General features: G+C 37.9%; 1 protein-coding gene across 1 annotated transcript in view; it reads left to right on the top strand.

The window, feature by feature from the left end:
* The window catches only part of LOC147572820 (ankyrin repeat domain-containing protein 26-like), a 188,005-nt gene that overhangs the window by 97,606 nt on the left and 75,528 nt on the right, over positions 1-14,871 (top strand). The window contains exon 22 of the mRNA XM_086693475.1: positions 5,017-5,183. Coding sequence (XP_086549601.1) covers positions 5,017-5,183 — 167 coding nt within the window. The remainder of the gene's footprint in view (positions 1-5,016; positions 5,184-14,871) is intronic.

The raw sequence follows: 14,871 nt of genomic DNA, 5'->3' as shown, positions 1-14,871 counted from the left end.
AAATTAGGAATGGGTTTTTGATTTTCTAACTCGGCACTATGTTAAGTTCTGGTAATCTCTTAGGGGAGACATCATATAGGTATACAGTTGACCCTTGAACCAGGTGGGTTTGTACTGTGGGAGTCCACTTACACACAGATATTTTTCAATAAATAGAGTACCATTCTGTAAATGTATTTTCTGTTCCTTATGGTTTCTTTTTCTATTAATTCTTTCTTTTGAGAGAGAGAGTGAGTACAGAGTACGTGGGTAGGTGAGGGCAGGGTGAGAGAGAGAATCTTAAGCCGATTCACACTGCAAGCATATTTTTTTCTCTTTGATATTAATTGATTTGGCTGCTAATAATTTAAAGATTTCGCATTCCCTAGTTATTAATCCTTAAACAGTACTCAAATGCACTTTAGTGCTCGTTATAAGGGATGGTAAGCTAAATAGTTTTTAAGGTTTATAACATTAGAAATCATCTAACTTATTTTTTGGTCAATTTAACATCTAATGAATTGTTTAGTTCCAAAAACTGACAAGCTTAAGTTTATGAGTTCATATTTTTCTTCTGTCTTAGGCTAAGGCAAGTTAGTTTTCACTTCTTGCAGGAGGTTACAATCCAGTGACTTGGGAACAGCTAAACATAGATGAAGAAAGTTAACAGTACAATTGTAATTATTTTCTCATTTTTCTTTGTCCGTACTTGATTACTTAAGGACAAGGTGTTTTTACAAACATGTATCCTGCCCGAAAAGACATGTGAAAATCAAAACAAGGAAATTAACCACCCATTTTTGCAACTGCAAAAAATTACTCAAGGACCATCAATGAATAAGGAATGTGATAGGGAGCATGATATATCTCTATATTTAAGACATGCTTCTATGCAAAACTTTGAGGAAATGTGGATCAAATAAGGCAAATTAGACTGGAAAAATAGCTTAAAACTCATCACCAGTGAGTGAAAGCTGAAGTTTGGTGAAATTTGTTAACAATACAGCATTCCTACTCATCTTGAAGAAGAACCACCATGGGTTCACTCTAAGGAGGAACCAACTGAAAGGAAATACCTTCGAATTGGACAAATACTGTGCTTGACTGTGAGGAAGAAGATGCATTTGGAGTGTCTGTCTCGGTAGTATTTCAGGCATTTCCTGAACAAAAAGAGCCTAGTCTTGAAAATGTCATTCTCTCTCATTCATACCTGGGTCCCCAGAATATGCTTGCCAGTCATCTTCTAAGCTTTCTTTAAATGAAAGCAAATCATCCAGGACATATAAATCAAAACCACACTGAGATACCACATCACACCAGTCAAGAGTGGCTACGTGACCAAACCAGGAGACTATGGATGCTGGGGAGGATGTGGAGAAACAAGAACCCTCTTGCACTCTTGGTGGGAATGCAAACTGGTGCAGCCACTCTGGAAAACAGTGTGGAGGTTCCTCAAAAAATGAAAAATAGATCTACCCTATGACCCAGCAATAGCACTGCTAGGAATTTACCCAAGGGATACAGGAGTGTTGATGCATAGGGGCAATTGTACCCCAATGTTTATAGCAGCACTTTCAACAATCGCCAAATTTATGGCAAGAGTCTAAATGCCCATCACCCGACGAATGGATAAAGAAATTGTGCTTTATATACACAATGGAATGCTACTTGGCCATGAGAAAGAATGAAATATGGCCTTTTGTAGCAACGTGGATGGAACAGGAGAGTGTGATGCTAAGTGAAATAAGTAATCCAGAGAAAGACAGATACCATATGTTTTCACTCTTTTGTGGATCCTGAGAAACTTAACAGAAGACCATGGGGGAGGCGAAATGAAAAAAAAAAAAAAAAAAAAACCTTCGAGAGGGAGAGAGCCAAACCATAAGAGACTCTTACAAACTGAGAATAAATTGAGGATTGATGGGGGATGGGAGGGAGGGGATGCTGGGTGATGGGCATTGAGGAGGGCACCTGTTGGGATGAACACTGGGTGTTGTATGGAAACCAATTTGACAATAAATTTCAAATTAAAGAAAGAAAGAAAGTAAATCAGACTATGAAAATGAGAACAAACCAGACATTGAGCATCTTTTTAACAACAATGAGGATTTTTAAAATGATATAGAAAATAAAAAAGCAAAGAACCCACTAGTTACATTTAAAGTGAAAGAAGGCCAAGAGAGTTTGACATCCAAATGGCAAAAAATATGGACCAAAATACCACCGATTGTATATGTGCTGCCGAAGCGAGCACGACCACCGATTGTAAATTAGACCTCAGTCTAGTGACTCATAGAGCTTTTTTGATTTGTGGCTTGCATGCTGCGATGTGATGAAACACATGGTTCCAACAAAAAAGCATGATATTTCTGCTGTCACAAACACGAGAAAACAAAACCAGTACAAGACTTTTTTCCAGAAGCCATTATATGCAGATAATGACAGTACTCATAACTATAAAAGTATTGATTCTGAATTAGAAATTGTGAGTTCTTCTTCCGCATCTAGTTTTCCAGCATCTGAAGTACATCTAAGTGAAGAATTACATCAAGATATGCAAAGGTTTAAGAATGAGATAGGCATGTCACAAGTAGAGTTCCTGTCTTTGGAAAGAGAGAAAGTTCAACCTCCAAAAGAGAAGGAGGTCCGCCTTGCTTTTACTCTTGTTTTTTCTCTTTAGCAATTATCTGATCCATTCTGAGTCTCCACTCAAAAGAACAAGAGTGTGCATACAATGGAATTGTCTAAATAAGTAATTGTGTCTGGAAATAGATTATTTCTGCTATCTAACAAAAAGGAGTTCAGGGAAACATTCTTGTGATTTGTTTTCCTTAAAGTTTCAGTGTCAGTCTTCCAAGTAGTATATGAACTGGGAAACTAACTTAGCTATATAAGTACCATGTGACCTCATGAACCAGAATAACCATAAAGAAACTGCTTAAAAACCATAATAATCTCCAGGTTGTGTTTTTTTTTTAATATATTGGCTTAAATATAAATTGCATTTCCATAAACGATAAAATGAGAAAGAAGCAATAACTAAGAGAAGGAATATAAACACATGTTCCCAGCTAAAGCAATCTATGTATTGCTTCAGTATGTGTCTGTAGACTCTGGGTCTAGGTTTCTTGCTTGTCTAGCAAGACAGCGGGATGCAGGATTACAATGGGAGAGACAGCTAATGTCCCGGAGAACACACGAGCCCGGATTAAGGGTCCTTGTTCTGTTTTTAATAGGATCAGAAGGCTTCCAAACATGGTGATGGACGTGCACAAAGAGACAATCAATCTGTGAACATGAACTCATGGGCATGAGGGAAAGGGGGTTTCAAGATATAGGGTGTTAGGGGTTAGGGTCAATGTAAAACAAAATCCTGGCGCCTGGCAGATGGTTGTTAACAGCTGACCTGAGGCAGCTTCTCTGTTTATCTTAGCTAGTCTAGGGGAGAAGAAAGATGCTACCTCAGGATCCACAAGGCACCTTTCTTTTGCTAATTAGCTCCCCTCTGGGCATCTTCACCCTGCAGCCTACAGCCTATAGCCCTATTTACCTGTTTACCTCATTTGGTCCTTCCTTCCTGTGAAAGCAGCTTTCTGCCATAGTACTCAATTGGGGAGTGTGTCCTCCTGAATATCTAATCTTGTTTACCTCTCACACCTTGGTCTTGGAGCCTTTGCCCCTCCCTCTCTGTACCTAGATACCTAATATTGTTTACCCAAACTTGGGTGTGAGCATCCTATGGCTTTGTAATTTTCTATGCCTGGTTAACCCATCAGTTCAGGCTCAGGGAATTCCTAAGCTGATTCCCCCACAAAAATGGGCAGTCTTGTGTGCTTTATTCACAATCTTGGAACTTAGAATTTCAACATGACCCCTTTGAGATAGGCTTAATAACAGCTATTTGTATTATCACCCCTTTTTTCACATTTTTAATCTCATTCTCAGATGTTTCTGTTGAGTCAAACCTTCACTTTATGTTCAATAAAGTATGATACCTCTTGGCCTGTATGATTTTTACCATGTAGGTAGCATAAACCTTCAGCAAACCTTCAGTATTTAACTCCAAGGGAGAAAACTGAGTTTTGAGATGTGTGGACTTTAGAAATAGACAAAATCTAGAGATAGCCTCCTTTAAAAGAATAAGTAGCTAATCTCCTCGTCCCAAATCAAGGTATTAATTTACTGTGCGAAAGTCACACTTTTCATGCATCTGACTAATTTAATGAATTTGTGGTAATTTCTCTGATTCAACATTCAAGAATTGTATCGTCTCTTTTGGTGCCATAAAATGCTAGGGAATGCCACTTTAGGAACTTGGTACAAATCATTTAACCTTTTTGAGTTTTACTCGCATTATCAGTAGTAAATGGGATTAAAGGTGATCATTACTTTTATATCCTCTCCCTATAAAGTTTTATGGTTATTGAATGTGAGATTCGGAGAGCATTACTAATTTCCCAGAATGCCACCCTAACGTCTGTTTCACTTTGTTCCTTTTGTGTCGTGGCAAACTTTGGTTCATAAATTTTAGGGGACACTGTCACTTTTTTTGAGAACCTTAGGATCCAAAAGAAAAAGAATTGTAAAAGGCAGTCAGGGAAAGAATAGCTCCGTGCAGAAAGAGGAAAGCTTCCTGGTTTTGTTACAGGAGCACCTCCATGTCACATGTTTTAAATCTGGCTGTTGTGTAAAACCCAGGTGGTAAGGAAAGAAAAGGACACATTTTGTCTCTTGTCTTTTCATTTCTTTGTATCTCTTGGTCAGATGGGGTGGGGTGGGTGGGGAATTCTCAGTAGCAAAGTGTGGATATGAATCAGAGTACAAAATTAAGAAAGCCCTTTTAGAAATTTTGGTAACTTCTGCTTTTTTTAATTCCAACAGAAATGAAGGAGAGTTTATAAAAATTACTATTACTTGTAATGATAAAGTAAACACAAAATATTTTCCTCCATTGAATTTATGACAAACTAAGTGTCAACTGATAAAGTTAATGAAAAAAAACTTCTTTTTATTGACTAAAGTAACAATTACCTTTAGTATCAAGTTCCATTAAAGGTTGAAGAAAAAAAGAAGCACAGAGGAAGTGACATGGAAGTATCAGAAAACATACATGATGCTGCGGCTGCTGGATTAATTCCACAAAGACAGAATGGAAAAACTGATAGCCATCAATTGCCTATTACAGAAAATAAAGATTCTGATAGGTAAGCCTATAGCAATATTTAAATAGTAGGTAATTGTTATTTTCCTATGCAACAATCTTTTCTAGTTTGAGCTAATCTTCATGATGAACAAATTTTGTATTTTTCGTGGAGATATTTCATCCTATGTGCTAATGAGAAAAATGTAAATACCAATGAGATACCATTTTTTGCAGTCATAGTGATAAATATTTTATTAAATAAAATAGCCAAAGTTAGGAAATGTGAGGAAAATGACATTCTTAGACACTGTGGTTAGATGAAATTCGTAACTCCTTTCTGAAAGGTGATTTAGCAGTGTATTTCAAAATTTCAAATATGTCGGGACACCTGGGTGGCACAGTTGGGTAAGCATCCAACTTCGGCTCAGGTCATGATCTTGCACTCACGATCTTGAGCCTTGTGTCAGGCTCTGTGCTAACAGCTCAGAGCCTGGAGCCTGCTTCAGATTCTGTGTCTCCCTCTTTCTCTGCCCCTCCCCTGCTTGTGCTCTGTCTCTGTCACTGTCAAAAATAAATAATATAACGTGAGAAAAATATTTCAGGTAGGCCATCTCTTTATTCCAATGGTTTCATTGCCAGGACTGGGTCCTTCTGAAATACGTGACTTCTATAAGCAAGCGCGTGTGCCTGCACGTGCAAACACACACACACACACACACACACACACACACACACACACACATACACTATAAGGGCATTTATTATATATTATACATATACAAAATAGGACAGATATATTAAGGTTACATATATATATATGTTACATGTATATGTGAAGGATATTGTATATGTGAAGGATATAGTCACATGTATATGTGAAGGATATATGTGAAGGATATAGTCTAAATGTTTATTGACTTATTTTGAGAGACAGACAGAGAATGTGCACACTCGGGAGCCCAAGCATTGAGGGGGAGCAGAGACAGAGAGGGAGAGAGAGAGAATCCCAAGCAGACTCCACGTTAACAGTGCAGAGGCCAACACAGGGCTCGATCTCACGACCACAAGATCATGACCTGAGCCAACATCAACAGTCAGATGCTCACCAGACTGAGCCACCTAGGGGCCCCAGAGATAGGCTAAATATCCATTCATTAATAAGGAAGTAACGTTTCACTTCTATAAAGTAATGGAGTATGTGACCATTTTAAAAAATGAATTTAGGTCTATGTGTACTGATGGTTTAACAAAGTATATTTAAAGCATTTGGTTTGGTTTGACGTCATGTCTTATGCACATTTTGTTAGAATACTTTGAATATCTCCTGAATTGCAAACGGAAGTTCCCTGCTACACTGGCAGTCTACCAACAAAATTGCTAGTTATTAGATTTTTGGTTTTGTTTCCCAGTGCATGAGTGCTCCAATGTTGGACCCTCAACTTAATCTGATTATTGCCAAGAGGATTCACGTGGCAACATGTCTCATATTCTATATAAACATTTCATGGCCCCTGTGCTATAAACCAAGATGCTGGTAATGCAATGAATCGTTTTCATAAAGGTACCTTGCTTGCATGCCATTATCCTGCCTTTTTAGAGAATATATTTCAACATGAACCACACCAAATTTTTCAACAGTGCCTTCATGCTATACAATTTGTGACAATTCAGTTTACAAAGTAGGACAATTTTCTGCATTCCCAACTCCTTTTACTTCTGTGCATAAAATTTTAATATGACTCATTACTTTGGATAGTATAAAATATCCTAGAGTTGGGTGACGTTTTAAAAATGTTTGTTTATTTTGAGAGAGAGAGAGAGAGAGAGCATGCACACATGAGTGGGGGAGGAGCAAAGAGAGAGGGAGAGAGAGAATCCCAAGGAGGCTCCATGCTGTCAGTGCAGAGCTCGAAGCTACAGAACCTAGAGATCATGTCCTGAGCTGAAATCAAGAGTTGGATGCTTTGTGGACTGGGCCACCCAGGTGCCCTTAGAGTTTAATAATTTTTATCAAGCACGAAATACTGCCCTTGAAACTTCGTTTTTCTGTGGTCTTTCTAAGCATGAGAAAAATCGTAATCAGCTTATATATATCTAGAAAAAATTTAAGGAGTCTTCTCAGTGTACAATTTTGTGAGTTATTTTGTACCTTGGTCTGGCATTTTAAAAAAGCAAAAAAAAAAAAAAAAAAAAAAAAAACAAAAACAAAAAACAAAACCTAGTGTTACATATATGCAATTTTTAAGACTTCCAAATATTACAAAAATACTACCTAATCAGTATGTAACAATTGAAAACTACAGCAATAATAGAAAATTAGATCAACCATGACCATTCCACTTAGCTATGAAATCTGTCAACAGCCTTCTTCACTCTCTGATCCTGATTTCCCTCCCTCCCATCCACTCTTGAATTCATTGTAGCAATTTTCCCTCTCACTCCTCCAGAATTGTTTTTTCAAGGTTACCACCGATTTTCACTTTAATAAATCTAAACAATTTCATACATCTCATTTTACTTAACCTTTCAGCGATATTTGACCCAATGGAAAACTCTCTGCTCCAAAATTCTGTCTCCATGTTGCTTGTAGGCTATCACTCACTCACCTGATTTTCCCGCTGCCTTTCTAGTCTGTACACCTCAGCCTGATTTACTTGTTTCTTCTCGTCCACCACCTTTTAACCCATTGATGTCTTCCAGGAATTTGCCTTTGATTTTCCTTCTCTTGACTTTTACTATCTTGTATATTCTAATGATCCTCAAGTTTACATCTCCAGCCCGGATCTCTCTCCATAATTCCAGGCCCGCATATCAAACTGCCTACTTGATATCTCTTTCTGGATAGCTATTGCAAACTTAACATGTCCCAAATTGAGCTCCTGATATTCTTTCTTAATATTTGCCTTTCATGTCTTTCCTAATTGAGTTAATAACAGTTCTACGTGTTGCTCTGCTAAAAAACTTGGTGTCATCTTTGACTCCTGTCTTTTTTTTTCTTTTTTCTTTCACTTTTTCTTTCTCTTTTCTTTTTCTTTTTCATACACATCACATCTCATCTGTCAGCAAATCTTGTCATGTCTTCCTTCAAATATATCGAGAATCCAAACACATCTTCCATGACCAATAGACTATCATCTGTTTTTTATATTGGTGTAATAGGTAACTAAATGGTCTTCTTGTTTGTTTGTTTCTTCTTTTGTTTTTCCTCTGTTTCCGTTAATTCTAAACACATTGGATCTAGTAAAACGTAAGTCGGATTGTGTCCTTCCTCTGCTCCAAGCCTAATTGCCTCCCATTTCGCTCAGAGTACATGCCAAAACTCTTCCTAATGCCGACAAGGCCTGGACATGATCAGGTGTCTCCTTCTCTCTCTCTGATTTGAACTCTTTTCTACCCCTTTCATTCTGTCCAGCCATACTGATTTCTCACTACTCTTTAAGTACTTCGGACATACTTCTGTCCTTGCTGTTCACTCTATCTGGAATGCTTTCCCTCAGATACCTCATGGCTTGCTTTTTCCTTTTTTGTTTGTTTCTCCTTTCAGGTTTTTGCTTAAAAGTCACTTTCTCAGCAAGGCCTTTCTTGGCCATCCTGACTAGTACTTCAACTACCCTTTTCCCTGTAACACATCAAAATGTGATTTCTCTGCTTTAGTTTTTCTCCTCTAATACTGTATATTTTGCCTGTGTAGCTTATTGTTATTGTATGTTTACTTCACTCATGAGTAGGATTGTTATCTGTTCATTGCCATGTCCTCAGTGCCTAGAAAATGTTCTAGTCTATATAGTACTTATTCAATAATGTTTATTGAGTGAACGGAGTTTAACTTGTGTGTATAGTTTTTAACATAATACTAGCCCCCACCTTGACCAACTTTGGCGTGGGTTCATTCTGACAACTGAACCTGTCAGTTATATACAGTTTTTGGATTTTGGGGGGCCCAATATTGTGTTTACTTCCTACTTGCTCTTTTAGTTGTATTTATGTTAGTTTTAATTATGGTGAAATGTATCAAAGAAATAGCAAACTTCCTTTATAATTATTAAGGAAACTAAAATATGGTGGCAAATTATTATAGGACTTTAAAAATTCTTGCCAAAGATTATGAGCCCTCAATATCTGAAATAAAAAGATGACGTTGGAATTGATCACTTCCAAATAAGAGCGAGCTATGCTGGTTAGGTATAGTCTTTTTTAACAGAGCAGTCTGCTATTCTTATACAGGGTTTGGGGAAGAGTGGAGTTTAAAAATTAGGGGACTTTCAGAAAATTAAATGGTTTTTCATCATCTGAAGCACCATGCTTATTTGGGTGAGACTGTTGTGGATTGGTTGGCACGCTGAAGCATGTGTATTGGAGTCATTGTTGTCCTTTATATTCGCTGTCTTTCAGAAGGAAGGAGCTGAAATGGATTGGTTGGTGAGTAGGGCTGGTGGGCATTGATTAACACATTTAAAACTGATTCTGCTGGCTTCTTGTTACCATGGCTACGTGTTAGGGTTTCTTTTGGTTTTGTTTTGTTTTGTTTTGTTTTTTCTAAGTTGGAGGTGGCTTTCACCAGATGTTTTCTACTTAAAAGTTGCTTCTATTGACTGGGTTCAAAATGAAAGCTATTTCAAATACTATAATTACAGATTCATTTTTGAAGTTTGGGTCGAGAGGTGATAATTGCTTTCACAAAGATTCTTCTTTTCTTGGATGTTATTTCCACGAAAAAAGTTATCTGTATAACAGTTTTTTGAAAAAAACCACAATTGTTCGTTTTGTTTTTGTTTTTGGTGCTCTTCGGGGCTCATGTTTAAGTCCTAAATAATCTGTGGGAAATTTCATTATTTTTGGAAATGTACGTAGCTGTATGGTAATAATATTCTGTTGCATGCATTTAGTCCATGAAAACAGAATTATAATTTTCTTTTTGGTGAATCCCCCATTTTTTTCCTATCAGGATTAGATATTAGGCGAAAAGTATGCAAAAGTTACCAAATCATTTTTAAAAATTTTTTAAAATGTTTATTCATTTGGAGAGAGACAAAGTGAGAGTTGGGGACGGGCAGAGAGAAGGGGAGGCAAAGATTCCGAAGCAGGCTCCAGACTCTGGGATGTCAGCACACAGCCTGATGTGGGGCTCGAAGCCACAAACCCTTAGATCACTAACCGAGCCAAAGTCATACACTTAACGTACTGAGCCATCCAGGCGCCGCAAACCATTTTTTTTTAAACAAAAGCATAACTAATCAGATGATTGTTATTTCTGAGCGATAGATAATAACATATGAGTACTTTTGAATTTTTGAAGTTTTTCCAGATTTATGAGATATAAGTAACATACATCTGTGTAACTGTAAGGTGTACCTGTATTAATTTGATACACTTTTATATTGTCAAATGATTACCACAATAGTGTTAATAGTTCCATCATCTCACATAAATATCATTTCTTGTTTGTGATGATCTAGTCTTGTAGCAACTTTCAAATGATATGATACAGTATTGTTCACTGTAATCACCATCCTGCACATTAAATACCCAGAATTAATTAATCTTGTGACAGGTAGTTTGTACCCTTTGACCAATATCTACCCATTTCTCACAGCCTCCTAACCCTGGAAACCACCAGTCTGTTCTGTTTTTCGTGCAATTTTTTTTTAATTCCACATATAAGTCAGATCATACAGTGTTTGTCTTCCTGTGTCTGACTTCTTTTCACTAAGGATAAAGCCCTCAAGTTTCACTCATGTTGTCACAACTGGCAGGATTTCCTTCTTGTTTGTGGCTGAAAATATTCCATTGTAACTGTATACCATATTTTTTAATCCATGGATCCACTGATGGATGCTCAGGTTGTTTCTTGACTATTTTTTTAATTTTTTTTTTAGCGTTTATTTATTTTTGAGACAGAGAGAGACAAAGCATGAACGGGGGAGGGTCAGAGAGAGGGAGACACAGAATCTGAAACAGGCTCCAGGCTCTGAGCTGTCAGCACAGAACCCGACGCGGGGCTTGAACTCACGGACCGCGAGATCATGACCTGGGCCGAAGTCGGCCACTTAACCGACTGAGCCGCCCAGGCGCCCCATGTTTCTTGACTATTGTAAATAATGCTGCAATAAACATAGGGCTGCAGATATCTCTCCAAGGTAAGGATGTCATGTCTTTAAGACATATACCCAGAAATGGGATTATTGGCTCATATGGAGGTTCTATTTTTAGTTTGTTGAGGAGCCACCATACTGTTTTACGTAGTGGCTGTCCCAATTTACAGTCCTACAGGAGTACAAGGAATTCCTTTCCTGTACATCCTTGCCAACGATATCTCTTGTCTTTTTGACAATAGCCATTTTAATAGGTCAAAGTGATATCTATATACTGCAGTTTTGATTTGCATTTCCCTGATGAATAGTGATATCGAGCACCTTCTTGTGTACCCTTGGCTATTTGAATATGTTTTGAGGAGAGACGTCTTTTAAGGTGCCTTGCCCAGTTTTTAATTATATTTGCTTTTAGCTGTTGAATTGTACGAATTCCTCACACATTTTAGATATTGACGTTTTTCATATTTGTAGCTTGCAAATGTCTTCATCCTTTCCATAGGTTGCCTTTCCGTCATGTTGCTTGTTTCTTTTGCTGTGCAGAAACATTGCTGATTGCATTGGTTGTTTTTGCTTTTATTGCTTGTACTTTGGATGTCCTATCCTAAATCATTTGTAAGATCTATGTCAAGGAGCTTTTATCCTCTGTTTTCTTCTAGGAGTTTTATGATTTAAGATTTTATATAGGAGTCTTTATTTGCGTTTGGGTTGACTTTTGTGAGTGGTGTAAGGTAGAGGCACAGTTTTATTCTTTTGCATGTTAATATCCAGTTTTCTCACCTTCATGTATTGAAGAGATTACCTTTTCTCTTTTGAGTATTCTTGGGTCTCTCAACAAAGAGACTTTATGCATGGGTTTTTAGTTGACTTTATGCATGGGTTTATTTCTGGGTTCTTGATTCTGTTTCATTCATCTTTGTGCTTGTTTTTGCGCAACTTCATATGGTTTTTGTTACCATAACTTTGTAATAGTGTGACACCAGCAAGTGTGATGCTTCCAGCTTTGTTCTTCTTTCTTAGGATTGTTTTGGCTATTTGGGGTCTTTCTTGTTCCTTACACATTTGAGGAATGCTTTTCCTATTTCTGTGAAAAAGGTCATTGGAATTTTGACAAGGATTGCATTGACTCTGTGGGTGGTTTCAGGTAATGTGGATATTTAATGATGCTAATTTTTTGAATCCATAAACAACGGGGTATCTTCCCATTTGTTTGTGTCTCTGCTGTTTCTTTTACCAATGTCTTGTAGTTTTTACTGTACCTATCTTTCAGAAATCCTTGATTAAATTTATTCCAAAGTATTTTGTTCTTTTTGATGCTTTGGGGAAGGGGATTTTTTTTCCTTATATTTCTTTGTCAGCTATTTCATTGTTATTGTTTAGAAATGCAACTGATCTCTTGATGCTGATTTTGTAATTTTTTTTTACTAAATATAATCTATTGTCAAATTGGTTTCCATACAACACCCAGTGCTCATCCCAACAGGTGCCCTTCTCAATGCCTATCACCCACTTTCCCCTCTCCCCCACCTCCTATCAACCCTTAGTTTATTCTCAGTGTTTACGAGTCTCTTATTGTTTGCCTCCCTCCCTCTCTGTAACTTTTTTTCCCCGACCCCCCACCCATGGTCTCCTGTCGAGTTTCTCAGGATCCACATATAGGTGAAATCATATGGTATCTGTCTTTCTCTGCCTGACTTATTTCACTTTGCATAATACCCTCCAGTTCCATCCACGTTGTTGAAAATGGCCAGATTTCACTCTTTCTCATTGCCAAGTAGTATTCCACTGTATATATAAACCACATCTTCTTTCTCCATTCGTTGGGTGATGGACATTTAGGCTCTTTCCATAATTTGGCGATTGCTGAAAGTGCTACTGTATACATTGGGGTACATGTGCCCCTAAGCATCAGCACTCCTGTATCCCTTGGGTAAATTCCCAGCAGTGCTATTGCTGGGTCCTAGGGTTGTTCTATTTTTAATTATTTTAGGAAGCTCTACGCTGTTTTCCAGAGTGGCTGCACCAGTTTGCATTCCCACCAACAGTGCAAGAGGGTTCCTGTTTCTCCACATCCTGGCCAGCATCTGTAGTCTCCTGATTTGTTCATTTTAGCCACTCTGACCAGCGTGAGGTCATATCTCAGTGTGGTTTAGATTAGTATTTCCCTGATGAGGAGTGACGTTGAGCATCTTTCCATGTGTCTGTTGTCCATCTGGATGTCTTCTTTGGAAAAGTGTCTATTCATGTCTTCTGCCCATTTCTTCCCTGGATTATTTGTTTTGTGGGTGTGGGGTTTGGTGAGTTCTTTACAGGTTCTGGATATTAGCCCTTCCTTTATGTGATATGTCATTTGCAAATATCTTCTCCCATTCTGTCGGTTGCCTTTCGGTTTTGTGGATTGATTCCTTTGCAGTGCAGAAGATTTTTATCTTGACGAGGTCCCAATAGTTTATTTTTGCTTTCCATTCCCTTGCCTTTGGGGATATGTCAAGTAAGAAATTGCTGCGGCGGAGGTCAAAGAGGTTTTTTTCCTGCTTTCTCCTCAAGAGTTTTGATGGTTTCCTGTCTCACAGTCAGGTCCTTCATCCATTTTGAGTTTATTTGTGTGTATGGTGTAAGAAAAGTCGTCTAGATTCATTCTTCTGCATGTTGCTGTCCAGTTCTCCCAGAAGAAAGAGACTGTCTTTTTTTCTCATGGGATACTCTTTCCTGCTTTGTCAATGTTTAGTTGGCCATACATTTGTGGGTTCACCTCTGGGGTTTCTATTCTATTCCATCGGTCTGTGTGTCTGTTTTTGTGCCAATACCATACTGTCTTGATGATCACAGCTTTGTAGTAGAGGCTAAAGAGACAGAGTGTGAACAGGGGAGGGGTAGAGAGACAGAGACAGAGAGAGAGAGAGAATCCAAAGCAGGCTCCAGGCTCTGAACTGTCAGCACAGAGCCCAATAGGGGGCTTGAACCACAAACCACGAGATCATGAACTTAGCCGAAGTCAGAAGCTTAACTGACTGAGCCACCAAGGCACCCCTGCATCTTTATGTTGATTTTGTATCCTTCATCCTTGGAACAAACAGCTTTTTGGTGGTATCTTCAGGATTTTCTATATATAATAACATATCATCTGCAAACAAAGACAGTTTTATTTCTTCTTTTCTGATTTGGGTGCCTTTATTTCCTTTTCTTGCCTGACTGCTTTGGCTAGGACTTCCTCTATCCTGTTGAATAGGAGTAGTCAAGTGGGCAACTTTGCCTTGTTCTTGAACTTAGAGTAAAAGCTTTCCGTTTTTTACCACTGCATATGATGTTGGCTATGGGCTTATCATATTGGGCTTCATTATGTCCAGGTGTGAAAATTCAGTACCCACATTGTTGAGAGTTTTTATCCTGAAAAGATGTTGAATTTTGTCAAATGCTTTTTTCTCCCATGCTGGGATGATGATATGATTTTTTTTTTATCCTGTTAATGTGGTGTATCAAATGTATTTATTCTATTTGATTTCTGAAGGATAATTTTGCTGAGTAAAGTATTATTGATTGGTAGTCTTTTTTCTCTTAGCACTTTTAATATGTAATCCCACTGCCTCCTTGCATGGAAGGTTTCTGCTGAGACATTGCTAATAGCCTTATGAGGGTTCACTTGTAGTCACATAGTCTTTC

This window comes from Puma concolor, chromosome E4 (assembly GCF_028749965.1).
Source record: "Puma concolor isolate L17-30 chromosome E4, mPumCon1.1.hap2, whole genome shotgun sequence".
NCBI classification, from domain to species: domain Eukaryota; kingdom Metazoa; phylum Chordata; class Mammalia; order Carnivora; family Felidae; genus Puma; species Puma concolor.
This window is presented reverse-complemented; position numbering and strand designations above follow the sequence as displayed.